This window comes from Monodon monoceros, unplaced genomic scaffold (assembly GCF_005190385.1).
Source record: "Monodon monoceros isolate NGI ecotype Baffin Bay Population unplaced genomic scaffold, NGI_Narwhal_1 Super_Scaffold_2, whole genome shotgun sequence".
Taxonomy (NCBI): Eukaryota; Metazoa; Chordata; class Mammalia; order Artiodactyla; family Monodontidae; genus Monodon; species Monodon monoceros.
In genome coordinates, this window is record NW_021703776.1 from 8,355,762 (window position 1) to 8,369,964 (window position 14,203).

The 14,203-nt window shown below is 52.5% G+C and overlaps 1 protein-coding gene across 1 annotated transcript in view; it reads right to left on the reverse strand.

Annotated features, from left to right (window-relative positions):
- Positions 1 to 1,270: 1,270 nt before the first annotated feature.
- The window catches only part of ADCY1 (adenylate cyclase 1), a 115,984-nt gene continuing 103,051 nt past the window's right edge, over positions 1,271 to 14,203 (reverse strand). The window contains exons 17-20 of the mRNA XM_029233845.1: positions 14,007 to 14,105; positions 9,126 to 9,240; positions 6,863 to 6,987; positions 1,271 to 2,079 (exon numbers count right to left, since the gene is read on the reverse strand). Of these exons, the coding sequence (XP_029089678.1) occupies positions 1,741 to 2,079; positions 6,863 to 6,987; positions 9,126 to 9,240; positions 14,007 to 14,105 (678 nt within the window). The 3' untranslated portion in view covers positions 1,271 to 1,740. The remainder of the gene's footprint in view (positions 2,080 to 6,862; positions 6,988 to 9,125; positions 9,241 to 14,006; positions 14,106 to 14,203) is intronic.

Genomic DNA, 14,203 nt, shown 5'->3' on the forward strand with positions numbered 1-14,203 from the left:
GGCCATGGGGAGCAGGTGGGCAGCAGGGCCCTAGCCAGGGTCTCAGCCCCGCAACTGGACACAGGTGTGCACACCTGCACAGGCCGTGTGCTCAGAGGGCCCTGGAGATGACTCAGCTTGTGCTCTGTCTGTAAGGGGGGGAGGGGGGAGGAAACTCAGCTCTCACCCAGGGCACATCTGAGGAAAGACTGTCCACCTGCCCGCCTCTGTCACTGGCCCGTCCACATGGGCTAAGTGGCCGGCCCTGTCAGCTACACCCACACAGCCACGAGTCATACACCCACAACGGAGGCAGCCCGGGGGACGCCACTAGCCACCCCCATGGGGCTCAGTCCAGAGTGAGCCCCTGTCCCAATTCTGAAAAGTCAGGACCCCCAAGGAGAGCGGTGTGGAATGGGACCCTCAGGCCTGCTGACTCTGCCGAGCAGGGCTCCCCTGCAACCCACAGAACCCTCCGGGCTGCTGTCGGAGCTTGGGTCTCTGCATGGCCATCCCCCTACTGACTTGCCTGCCCAGAAGGTTCCCTCCAGTTTCAAGCTGCCCTCCTCCCTGCAGTCGAGAGCTGAGGTCTCCACGTCCAGCTATTTCTGGCCAGTCTCTTCCCACTGGCCCTCCCAGATCCCTGCCCACGCCCAGGAGCCTATCCCAGCACGGCCGCATTCTTCATCTCCATGGCAACTGCAGAGATGCCTAGGTAGGAGATTCCCAGACTTGCACAGAATTACTTGCAGTCACTTTCCCTGCAAACCGGAGCAGGGACATCTGTACTGACAGCAATAAACTAACTCCAATCTCCACGTCCAAGGGACTGGTTCCGCCCGAGAAACGCCTTCCATCCAGGAAGCGTTCTCATGGTTGTGAGGTCCACTTGTTTTCAAAATCAACAAAGCCTTGCACTGTTGTTCAGCGTACGGGAACCCAAGATGCCATGGCAGAAGAGGTAAGAAATGACACCAACCACCTTCTCTCCTTTGAACAAACACAGTGACGTGGGCAGGAAAGGGAACGTCCAGGTTTTACAGGAGCCAATATGCTCAGCAGGGCAGGTGGAGAGCGCACAGGTGGAACAGGAACTATGCTGGTCACAGAGATGTGGCTGCAGGGTCCCCCAAGAATTCCAGAAGACCTGCCTCTGGCTCTTAACAAAAACCCAATCTTGAAGAAAGCCAGCGGCCACCACCATCCATGCAGTGGGACTTCTCAGTTCTTCCCAAACCGTCCACCGAAGGCCTGCCCAGCTCTGGCTCTGGCCAAGAGAGTCCTGACTCTTACTCTGGGCTCTGCAGGCCACCGCCCAGGGCTGGAGCTGCCCTCACGGGACCCACACAGCTGGGCTGATGCCGATCCGTCTCAGGGCACACACGAGCTGGGCACCCCAGTCACTCTGCCAGCCAGACCTCCAAGGCTCTCGCTGTAGCCTGCAGCCCTGGTGGACGTCCTGACGGTCCCGACGGTCCCGACGTCCAAAGCTCACCCAGCCAACCTCCCTCGGCCACCGAGAAGAGGACGGAGCAAACAAAGACACTGCTAAAGCCTCGGCGTCTGCGCAGTCTGGGTTCTCCCCTCACCCGAGTCACTGCCCAGCTGCTTCTGGTCATGCCTGGACAGTCCCCCTTCCCCAGCCCGGCCACTGGTTCCCGGCCCTGCTCTGCTGGCCGGGCTGGTCCCTGCGGGAGCCCCGAGGCCACCAACGCCCCGAGCATTTGTGCGCTGTGCCCCCAGCGGCCCGCGTGGGCTCCGCTAAGCCTCCTTCCCAGCTGCTCCGGGGGGCAGGTGGTGGCCTGGGGGGCAGGGGGCAAGCCCCGAGCCCTGCAGAGCCCCCGGCCCGGCTCTGACAGGGAGGCCGGCCGCAGGGGGCACCGGGGGGTGGCCCGTGGCCAGTCTGGTCTGGAGGCCGGCTCTCCCGTAAGGACACATTTTCCGCTCTGAGTTCACGGACCTGTTTTGGGAGCCGCTTCCGTCGGTCCTGCCTTCCAGGAAGTATGTCAGCATCTCGCCCTTGCCCTTGACGCTGACTTTGCCTCGGCACACGAAGCGGTAGCAGCCCCGCCGCAGCAGCCTGTGCACTTCCTCCGTGACCTACAGCGGAGAAAGGCGGGCGTCACTCTTGGTCAACGGGGAGCCCACGAGAGGGTCCCTCCCCGACCTGCACTGATCACCCGATCGCCCGGCCTCTGGCTTCCCCAGGTCGGCCGGCAAGTCGGGTCCTGTGCCCCTCCTATGGTCACTCTGGTCACTCGGCGAGAAGGACGTGATCCTGCAGAGAAAGCAGGGGACTCAGAGGGGCCTCAACGGGGCCCTAGACAAGCAGGAGAGGACAGCGTTCGCCATGGGGGGTGCCCAGAGTGGGTGGGCGGGCTGGACAGGGCCCACACGGACCCGGTCCTAGGGGCTGGGGTGTGAGCTCCATGATCACCCCAAGCCCTAGCCAGATGCCTGGACACCGGGCTCCGGCTGTGCCGCCGGGGCCCTCGGGACGCTGTAGCCCCACACGTCTTCAAGGGTCTGGGACTGGCAGGTAGCAGCTCAGCTGGAAGGGGACAGCACCAGCTCCCATCCCCGTGGCTGGCACGGAACCCTCAGGGCCCCGGTGGGCTCACACCAACCTGCCAGGGACCCCTGGGGCCTCTGTGGGCCAACAGCACGAGAGGGCAGAGGGTACGTTCTCCCAGGGACAACAGGGGTGTGACTTAACTTTCCTGATGCTCAGGTCCCGGGCAAGGGTTTAGCCAAAAGAATTCCTGCCTCACAGAGTTATGAAAAAGGTAAAAGGCAAGAAAGCACTTTCTAATAAGGTTCTGTAAACAGAAGAGGACACGATCATTTGGATTCTCCTCACTTGACACTGAAGGGGGAGACCACCTCTCTCCCCGTCACCCCGACTCCCAGCTGCTGCTCTGAAAATCCCCCCTCCCCCACCCCATGTAGTCACCCACCTCTGGCATCTTTATTTAAAACGACTCAGCCCACCCTGAGGCCAGAGTCTCGCATCCCCAGGGTGTCAGTCCCCAGCAGAGCTGGGCAGAGGGGCTGCTCTCTTCCCCACCGGCTTCGCTGGAACCCTGAACCCACCCCCTCCTCCCAACGCGGCTCTCACCCTCGCTAACCGTCGGCCTGCTTCTCGCGTGCGACGGTAAAGGACCTGGTCTGTCTCACCACAACTTACCAAGGCTCCTGGTGTTCATAAGTGCTCACTGAATGAAAGAATAAAGGGACCAATGGAAAGAAGGGAGGGAGGGAGGTAACCAAGGCCTGCCAGAAACCTGCCCGCAGTTCAGGAAACAAAAATGACCACGGAACATCACAACCGGCACAGCTCCCGGGACAGTGAAATCTGCCGGTGGATCTGCAAGTGCTGGGAGGGGGTCCCTCAGCTCCCCTCATGGGACAAACAAGCAAAACTGGCTGATCCAGTGTAGACAGAGGGCATGGAACAGAGTATGCTCAGCCCACAAAAAGTGGCCAAGGATGTATCGTTCCCCTTAATCAATTAACTCCGCCAGTTTCTGTGGCTTTTCATCAGCAAGGCACTGGCTGGTGCTCGCGCGGGGGGCAGGGGGCTGCCGGGTGTTCTGCAGAAAGTTCCGCGGCCCCTCACCAGGGCTGCCGCCACCCACCCACCAGGATGGAGAACGGCAGGTGGGTGCCTGAGGCCTAGACCCTCACCAGGTCGGCTGCATCTCTCGGCCCTGGGAGCAGGTCAGGTGGTCCCTCCCAGACCTTGTAAACGAGAAGCATGCCGTCCACTTACAAGAAGAGTCCCTTGGTCAGCTTGATGATGACTGTTACATTCACAAAGACTTGGACGGTCAAGAAAAAGTGGGAAGTGCTGAAACTCCCCAGAGTGCTGGCTGGTTGGTGGCCCCAAAGCTGCCAAAGACCTCGATCCAAGGCCACACAAGGGCCAGAGCCACACGGCCTCACTCAGGTCCCCAGCAGGGCTCAGTGCACCCCAAAGTCCTTCATGGAATTGAGCCACAGACTGGCCGGTTACACAGGGGAGATGCCACTGTCACAAAGTTCACCACTCAGATGTGGCCTCTGAGACACAAGGTGATCTCAGAGGCTTGCTATTGCGATCAAAGGCTCCATTGTGCTCTTTCCTTTCATGACTGAACCAACCCACAATTCATCTGTTCAAAGAGATCTGGCCTTCCTAGAACCCTGACGTCCAGCTTAAGGCCCAAGATACACATTGACAAAAATCTCTGAGTCTTATCCTTACGTGAGCTCTTTCCTCTCACTGCATTCTCTTGTCTTATGAAGAATGAGAGGTAACAAAATATTCAGATCATCGCACAAAGTAATGCTGGAGGTGAAGATGACCCACCAGCACGTGCAGTAAAGCCGAGGTCTGAAGGCAGGTGGGCTCGGGCCTGGGCGTCCTTCCGGGCCGCTTGGGAGCTCGGGCTGCACGCCGCCCCTGTGCATCTCTCAGCCTTGACATTCTAGCCAGGAAGTCCCAGGCTGTGAATCAGGGTTGTGTATGACATCACCGTGGGGGGCCCAGAAAGGGTCCAGGTCAGGGGCTCAGAGACACGAGGTCCCCAAGAGGCCGAGAGGGAGTCCCCTGTGAAGTCTGATTCTCAGCCACCTGTGTGAGAATCCCTGTGTCTCTGAAGAGGTGGGCTGGGAACTCTCTCTAGAGTTCCCTGTGAGGCCCGGCCAGCAGTGGGGGGTATCTGCAGCCACACCGACCTCGCTCTGCCTGAGAGACGGTGCTGGGCTCCCACGGAGACACTTCCCGGGAAGCACCTGCTTGGTCCTCAAGTTGATGGCCAAGGTGGAACCTGGGTATCGTCACAGTCAACCTTCTCTTGGCCGCGTACACCTTGGGAAACGGGGCTCTGGGATGCCCCGGGGACTTTAGTCTGCTCAGAACCCTCTTGTCTGCCTCTCCTGGGACAGCAGGCGTGAGGAGGGGTCCCCTTTTCAGGAATTTTGACACAGAAGAAAGAAGGATCCCAGCTGAGGACTAAGGGATGAGCATTTGGGCAGGTGATATCTGATTAGATATTATCCTCAGGAAACAGTTAAGACACCTCTTTGCAAACCTTCATCATTAATATGTGAGTCTCTTGTTCACCTTCTTCAGAAGAACCAAAGGTTTAACCTGGGCTGGCAAAGGGAAGGGATCTTTCCTGGGCTGTGACCAAGAACACCTACGAGAACCATACAACAGTGGAGCATAAGTGTTTCTCCCTTTAAACTGGGATGACGAGCACGATGGGCTGGAGGGAAAGAGCCTTCGGCCAAGGGGGTGGCCAAGCGGCCAGGTCAGGTCACGTGGGCCGCCAGATGGAGGGACTGCAGGTCTTACCCAGGTTGACAAATGTCACCAGAGCCCTGCTTTTGTCCTGCCCTGTCCCAAGTGCATGGGGTGCTGCCACCCGAGCCTAAGGGCGGGAGGGGAGGGGCCTGGTCTGCTAAGACCTCCTGCGATGCGGGTCCTCCAGGAGGTCCGGGCCGAGGGACTTTGCCCTGCGGGAGTCCAGACACAGATATCGCCGGGCAGCCCAGCAGCCGGCAGAGGATGGATGGCGTGCCAGAGTCCCTGCCATGGCAAACAGCCCTCACAGGAGGCCGGAGGGAGCAGGGACAGTTCTGAGCAGAGGGGTGGCCGACACAGATCGGATGTTACAAACTTAGAGATGTGATGTTGGACTGGACAGAAGCCAGGCTGGAGAGTGGAGGGGGCTCCCGCCAGGTGTCCCCTGGGGCATGACCAGCTCCTGGGGAAGGCTGCGAGAAACATAGGTGAAAGATCCTCTTAGAAAAGGAACACGGTGTCCTGGGATGGACGGCAGTATGACAACGTGGACGCACTTAACGCCCCTGAGCTGTGCACTTAAAAACAGCTAAGATGGTCCGCTTTACGATATGTGTATTCCACCACCATGAGAAAAGTTTAAGGGAAAGAATGCAGAGGTGCAGAGATGCTGCATGCAGATCCCGCCTGTGTTCCGAGCAGGAGAGCCCCAGGAAGATTTTGGTGCCTGTCTTTTAAGCTGACGGATCCAAGGGACCCACCAAGGTACCTGTCCGAGGGTTAGCACCCGATGAATGCAGGCGGGGGCCCCGGGAACTGAACAGGTATGACACGAGAGGGCCCCAGGCGGGCAACCTTCTCATTGGAACCGCATCCTGCAGAGGCCGCGCCCCAGTGCCTCTCTCAAAACCTGGGGTGAATGCACGTGTCTCGCAGGGTCTACGGAGGACCGAGTGAGACTTTGTGATCAAGTAAAGGACCAGTGCTAACTGGCTGCCAGGTGGTGGCTACCTCAAGGCCAGGCCACAGCAGGAGGGCAGTGGCCCTAGTCACCCAGCGCTGCGTTCTCTGCCCCATCCATCCGGGTCCCCAGAGGCCAACTGAAGCCACACACGGGGGACAGGCTCCTTCCCTCCGTGTGACCCACGCTTGCGTGTTTGTTCCAAGGGAAATCCCGAGAGCGGAACCACACGACCACATACCACAAAGCGCAGGGGCCACTGTCTCTTACACCTTCAGTGCCAGCCAGTGCCAGAGCACCTGCTTCGCATCCCAAGTGAGCGCCCGCAGGTTCTCAGGTCAGGGGGGCCCACAGCACCTGCCCTTCAAACGGTGAGGCAGCCCCTTCCCTTCTAGGGAGCCATCACTCACCACCCCCATCTCTGCGCCTGGCCACACAGAGGCCAACCTCCAAGGCTGCAGACACACTGAGCCTCGCGGCTCTGTGTCCCTACCCAGAAAAGGCAGACCGGGACGGGAGGACGCAGGCTGCGGGGCTGGGCGGCCGCCCCCGCCCGACTCTTGCCCCTTCCACCTCAGCCTCCCGCCGGCAGGATGGGCACCTGTGCCTCGGGGGCTTCCGAGTGAACTGACCTGGATTCTGCCCTGGACGCCGGTGCTGTCCATCCGACTGGCCACGTTGACCGTATTTCCCCAGATGTCGTACTGCGGCCTGCGAGCCCCGATCACTCCAGCCACCACGGGGCCAACATTGATGCCTGGAGACAGTCGCGCGGGGTGTCAGTGGGGAGGCCTCCGAAGAGAGGAGCAGCCCCGTGTAAGGTCATGGATTCCTGGGGTCACGCAGTGCAACGCCCCTCCCCAAAGCAGGGACCCCAGAGCATCGCCGAGAGGCAGCTCCTGGGCTCTGCTTGCATGCCACACCATCAGGAAGCAGCCCTGATCCGGGAAAAAGTCCCGTTTCCTGGAACGGCGACCCCGTGCCGAGCCTTGCGGATCGGAAGGCTGACCATTCAGGCTGTGGGCCACAGCATGTCCCTCCGCCCCCAGCTCCCTCTCCCAGAAAGGACAGCGGCTCGACTGGTCCCCTGGATGAGGGATCCCCTCAGCTCCTCTGGGTGTCGGGCCCAGAACTACGTATTTTCAGGGCGCCCTTGTCTTTATGTGGCACAGGGTCCAACTGGCCTGGACAGTGACACAGGCCCAAGTAGCCCCAGTCGCCCCTGCAGCCAGGTCTGGGCTGACACCACAGCATACCTTCTGACTCAGTACTCTGCGTCGATTTTCCGGAGCTTAGCCAAGCGCGTTAATAACGTTTCAGACGCTGGCCTAGTCAACCCCCCAAAGCCGGGGCAGTGGGTGCTAGCATCTCTGGGAGGAGGTAGGGGTGGAACTGGATGGGCTGAGCTGGGAGCCTCAGGCTAGGTGGATGTGGGAGCCCAGGAAGGAGCCCCAAAGGGGCCACTTCCAGATGGCTGGTGGGACCTGGGGAACCCCTTCTACCACCCCGGATGCCCCAGTCCATGTGGACGAGACTGAGCCAGGATGCAGCCTCCTGTGTGACCGGCCATCCAGGCACAGAGGTGCGACTGGCCTATGGGTCCTCAGTAGGAGAGTAAGAAACAGAATTTCCCTGATGGACCCTTACGTCTATTAATCCAAGCCCGCGGCCCCAGAGGAGAACTGGACCCTGGGGGTGAGGTGCAGAGGGTGCTCTGGCCCTACCTCCAGCACGTCCCTCGGGCCGGGCACCAGGGCTAAGTCAGCACTGTGTTTAAGCACATCAGAACTCTACCCACTCTGGAGGCTACCACCCCTTATGCTCAAGCCCAGCTCTAAGTGCTGTTCTTTAAGACCACTAGACATCTGAACTGTAAAACCACCACAAATATCCTGTTTAACTATATCGTGGACTAGTAGGTAATGGGGGGGGGAGAAAGGGGGGAGGGAGGGAGGGAGGGAAGGAGGAAGGAAGGAAGGAAAAAAGGAGAAAGAAAGAAAGAGAGAGAATAGGGAGAGTGGGAGGGAGGGAGACGCAAGAGGGAAGACATATGGGAACATATGTATATGTATAACTGATTCACTTTGTTATAAAGCAGAAACTAACACACCATTGTAAAGCAATTATACCCCAATAAAGATGTTTAAAAAAAAAAAGAAAGAGAGAGAGAGGGAGGGAGGGAAAGAAAGAAAGAGAGAGAGAGAGGGAAAGAAGGAAGGAAGGAAGGAAGGAGGGAGGGAGGGAAGGAAGGAGAGAGAGAAACAAAGAAAGGAAGGAAGGAAGGAAGGACAGAAAGGAAGACAGGCAGAGAGAGAGAGAAAGAAAGACATCTCTTGTTTAACTATATCCTCGACTAATACAAATTTTTCTGGTAAACCTGTATTCCCAGAAAAAAGTGAATTTAAGACTGAAAACAGAAACCCTACAAGTCTGATAAGAGCTAGAGCGGAGCTTAGACTCCGGGTGGTTCCCCTCTTCACTCGCAGGCAAGGCAGGGAACCCAGGAGGACCAAAGACCCAGCCTGAGCCTGCACCCTGGGCTTCTGCACAGCCATGGTCCCAATGTTTCGGGCCTGCGGACAGGGGCACCTTCCTCCAGCTAAGTGTGGACTCAGAGGTGTATCTGAGAGTCTCTAAGACAATCTTCTCCTGCGTTTCCTAAGCTGCACAATGACTCTTCCAGGTCCTCAGTCACTGATAACCAGCTCTGAGGTGGACCCAGCTGTCCCTGCGTCCCATGCACTCCTCTGGGTGGTGCCATCCTCCTTCCTGTGAGACAAGGGAGCCTGGACCGATGACCCCCGCTCCCAGGGAACAGCTCAGGCCACCAGCTCCCGGGGCCAGGGCAGGAAGGGTGAGCTGGCCCGAATGATGGGACAGCTCGCAGCCACGTACCAACACGGAGCACGAAGTCGTTGTAAGACTGGTAGTTGATCTCATCCAGGACGTCGAACATCTCGATGGCAAAATCCGCCAATGTGCTGAGGTGTGAGGAGATGGACTTCTTAGCCTGGACATGAGCAGACACGGGTGGTTGATGGGTGCAAGGGCAGAGGGGCCAGGGACACTCAGCCAGTGACCTGCGGGGGTGGGCGGACCAGGCTGTACCCCTCACAGGATCAGGAACTTGACCCCCACGTCAACCATGCAGCAGCCCCGCTGGCTGGGCCTGGGGCTGACTGGGTGGCACCCTACAGCTGCCCTAGTGTGTGTTTATCATCCCATTCTACAGGTAAGAGACTGAAACAGAGCAGGAATATTATTGCCCAAGGCTCCCAGCTCCTGAGGGCAGAGACTGAGGCCATCTGAGCCCAGGCAGAGCCCTTCCGCAGGAATGGGGGCAGGAGGGAACCCTGTGGTGGGAGACCAGATGTCCCACTGCTCAGACAAGGCTGCCACCAGCCCATTGGAAACAAGCAAAGTAAGGTGAGTAGAGGGGGTCTGAGTCAACTGCTCACACGTCAGAGAGCAGTTCCAGCCCTCCTTCCTCACACTGATTCCGTCTCTTCCATCGTGTTGTGTTGACAGATCCTCTCTTTTGCGAAAACACAACTGTAAATTTTTTTCTTTTTCTAATGATATCAAGGTGACTTGCTCTTATTGTTTTAGGAATATTTTCATAGTCCTCAAAGTTGGGGAATTAATGCTTTTTTTAAAAAAAAAATTAACTGACAATTTTTTTAAGAACAGTTTAGGTTTACTGGTAAATTGAGCAGGTAAGTGTAGGGAGTTCCCATATACTACCCCCGTACCACCCCTCACACGTACAGAGTTTCCCCTATTATTAACATCTTGCTTTAGGGTATGGTATATTTGTTACCACTGAACAAACCTACGTTGATTCATTATTATTAACTAAAGTCCACAGTTTACGTTAGGGTTCACTCTGTGTGCTGTGTGTTCTATGGGTTTTAAAAAATGCAGAATTTCATGTATCCATAATTGTAGTAGAATACAGAATAGTTTCACCGTCCTCTAAATCCCCCACCTATTCCCTCAAAGCCTGGAAACTATTATTTACTGTCTCCATAGTTTTGCCTTTTCCAGAATATCATATAGCTGGAATCACAAAATATGTAGCTTTTCCCGATTGGCTTCTTTCACTTAATGATATGCATTTAAGGTTCCTCCATGTCTTTTCATGCTTTGATAGCTCATTTCTTTTTAGTGCTAAATGATATTCCATTGTATGGATGTATTACAGATTATTTATTCATTCACCTATTGAAGGACACCCTGGTTGCTTTCAAGGTTTGCAATTATGAATAAATCTGCTATGAACATCCTTGGGCAGGATTTTGTGTGGACATAAGTTTTCAACTCTTGTGGATAAGTAACAAGGAGAGTGATTGCTGGATCATATGGTAAGAGCATATTTAGTTCTGTACGAACTCAAACTGTCTTCCAAAGTGGCTGCACCATTTTGCATTCCCTCCAGCAATGAGTGAGGGTTCCTACGGCTCCACATCGTCACCAGCATGTGGCAGTGTCCGTGTTCTGGATTTTGGCCACTCTAATGAGTGTGAAATTGTATCTCGTTTTAATTTGCATTTCCCTGATGACATATGATATGGAGCATCTTGTCATATGCTTATTTGCCATCTGTATATCTTCTTTGGTAAAGTGTCTGTTCCCATCTTTTGATGGAACACTTTTTGATTGGGCTATTTGTCTTCTTAATTGTAAGAGTTCTTTGTATATTTTGGGTACAAAGCCTTTATCAGATAGGTGGTTTGCAAAGATTGTCTCCAAGTGTATGGATTGTCTTTTCATTATAGTATTTTCCACCAGTAGAATTTTAAAATTTTAATTAAGTCCAATCTAACAGTGTTTTCTTTCACGGATCATGCTTTTGATACTGTATGTAAAAACTCATCACCAAACCCAAGGTTACCTAGATTTTCTCCTGTGTTATCTTCCAGATGTTTTATAGTGTTGCATGTCACATTTAGGCCTATGATACATTTTGAGTTAATTTTTGTGAACAGTGTAAGGTCTGTGTCTAGATTCATTTAAAAAATATAATTTAGATAGATAGATATTCAACTTTTCTAGCAACATTTGTTGAAGACTATGTTTGCTCCATTTGTCAAAGATCAGTTGACGATATTTATGTAGATCTATTTCCGGGCTCTCTATTCTGTTCCACTGGTTTATTTGACTACCTCCCTTTTGCCAAAACCATACTGTATTGATTACTGCAGCTCTATGGCAAGTCTTGATTTCTGGTGGTGTCAGTCCTCTAACTTTGTCCTGCTTCTGCTATGTTGTGTTGACTACCCTCAGTCTTTTGTCTTTCCATGTAAACTTAGGATCAGTTGGTCAATGTCACATAATAACTTGCTGCACTTTTCATCAGGACTGCATTAAATCTACAGATCAAGTGGGAATCTGACATCTTAATGATACTGAGTTTTCCTATGCAGAAATATGGAGTATCTCTTGACTTATTTAGATCTTTGATCTAAATAAGCACTGGGCCCAGTGCTTTCTGTTTTGGAAGGTTATTAATTACTGGTTCAATTTTTAATATAGATATGGACCTACCCAGATTATCTATTTTTCTTATGTGAGTTTTAGCAGATTGCATCTTTCAAAGAATTGGTCCATTTCAGCTAAGTTACCAAATTTGTGGGTACATAGTTATACTTTTATACCAGTTGGAAATAGTAACTTTTAAAATGTTTGATTTTATAATTGTCTGTAGTTAAGATACAGAGATAAAATAGAAATTTCTATGTTGATTTTATATCCAGCAAGTTTGGTAAAGTCACTTAAAAATTCTATCAGCTTATATGTAAACATTTTAGCACTGTATATTCTAAACATGCGAGCAATTTGAGAATGATGGTTTTGTTCCTACTTTTGCAATTCATAACTCTTCTGTTTACTTTTCTTCCCTTATTGGACTGGCCAGGACCTCCAGTGTAGCACCACAGAGTTGTCCACAATATACTTTAACATCTTTTTTTTTTTTTTTTTTTTGCGCTACGCGGGCCTCTCACTGCTGTGGCCTCTCCCGTTGCGGAGCACAGGCTCCGGACGCGCAGGCTCAGCGGCCATGGCTCACGGGCCCAGCCACTCTGCGGCATGTGGGATCTTCCCAGACCGGGGCACGACCCGCGTCCCCTGCATCGGCAGGAGGACTCTCAACCACTGCGCCACCAGGGAAGCCCCTTAACATCTTTTAAATGTCCATTGGTTCAGTGGAAATGGCCCTTCTTTTGTTTCTAATATTAGTAATTTGTGTCTTCTCCCTTTTTCTTGGTTAGCATGGCTAGAGATTATCAATTTTATTGATCTTTTCAAAGAGCCAACTTTTGGTTTCATTGATTTTCTGATTTCTTGTCTGATTTCATTGATCTGTGCTCTGATATTTAATATTTCTTTTATTCTGTTGCTTTAGGTTTATACTGCTCTACTTTCTCTACTTTTCTAAGGTGGAAGCTTATTGATTTTGGATTGGTCTTCTTTTCTAATGTATGAATTCAATGACATAAATTTCTCTCTAAGCACTGCTTTTCCTGCACCCCACAAATTTTGATAAGTTTTATTTTTATTTTCATTTAGTTCAAAATATTTTTCAACTTCTCTTGAGATTTCTTTTTTTTTTAATTTCTCCTTTGTATCACTTAGAAGTGTACTGCTTCATCTCCAAATATTTTGGAATTTTCCAATTATCTCCTAGCAATAGATTTCTACTTTAATTCCACTCTAGTCTAAGAATATAATTTGCATTATTTCAATTATTTTAAATTTATTAAGCTGTGTTTTATGGCCCAGAATGTGGCCTATCTTGGTAAATGTCCCATGTGAGCTTCAAAAGAAGTATATTCTGCTGTCCTTGGATGAAGTAGTCTATAGATGTTAATTACATCCAGGTGATTGACGATGCTGTTCAGTTCAGCTCTCTTTACAGATTTCCAGCCAACTGGATCTACAGATTACTGAGAGCAGGGTAATGAAGTCTCCAGCAAAAATAGTGGATTCATCTACTTCTCCTTGCAGTTCTATCAGTTTTCGCCCCCTGTTGTTAAGTGCATAAATATCAAAGATTGTTACGTATTCTTGGAGAATTAACTCCTTTATAATGTACCTCTTCATCCCTGATAATTTCCCTTGATCTGTAATTTGCTTTGTCTGAAATTAAGATAGCTACTTGAGCTTTTAACCGTGCTAGCATGGTATCTCTTTCTACATCCTTTTATTTTTTAATGTATCTGTGACTTTATATTTAAAGTGTGTTTCTTGCAGAAAACCTAGCTGGGTCTTGTTTTTTAGCCACTCTGTTAGTTTCTGTTTTTTAATTGGTGTATTTAGGCCATTCACATTTATGGTGATTATTGATATAGTTAGATTAGCATCTACCATATGTATAACTGCTTTCTATTCATGACACTTTTTTTTTTTTTTTTTTTTTTACATCTTCCTCTCTTTTTCTGTCTTTTTTATAGGGGCAACCTGAGGACTTTATTCACAATCCTGAACTGGGAAAGGGGAACACTCAGTGGTGCCAGGCTGCCAGGACGGGGCCTGGGTGGTAGGGAGGGGGCAGGGCTGGAGGTAGTTCTTGCGCCCAGCCTTCCATGTTGACCTTCCCCAGAAGGTCAACACGGAACTGGCCACTGACAAGACAGCCTGCAGGCTGCTGCCCTAATCCAGTGCAGAGGGCAAACTGAGGCCCACAGTGGGGGGCCTGCCCATGGTCCCTGAGCAGCTGGGGGCAGAGCCGGGGCCCAGCCCCTGAGCAGGGCCCACCTGTCGACCTGTGCTCACCTTGGTCCCGGCCGTGGGCGCCAGCCCCACGGCAGCCATGTAGGTGCTTCCGATGGTCTTGATCTTCTCCAGGTCCTTGTAAAAGTCTCTGTCCATGAGCTTTGTTTGAAACACAAAACTGTTAAACGTTACATAACATCTTATAAAAGTCACGGTGGCGCACGGCCGCCAGGAGCAACCGCAGACAGGTACGTTCT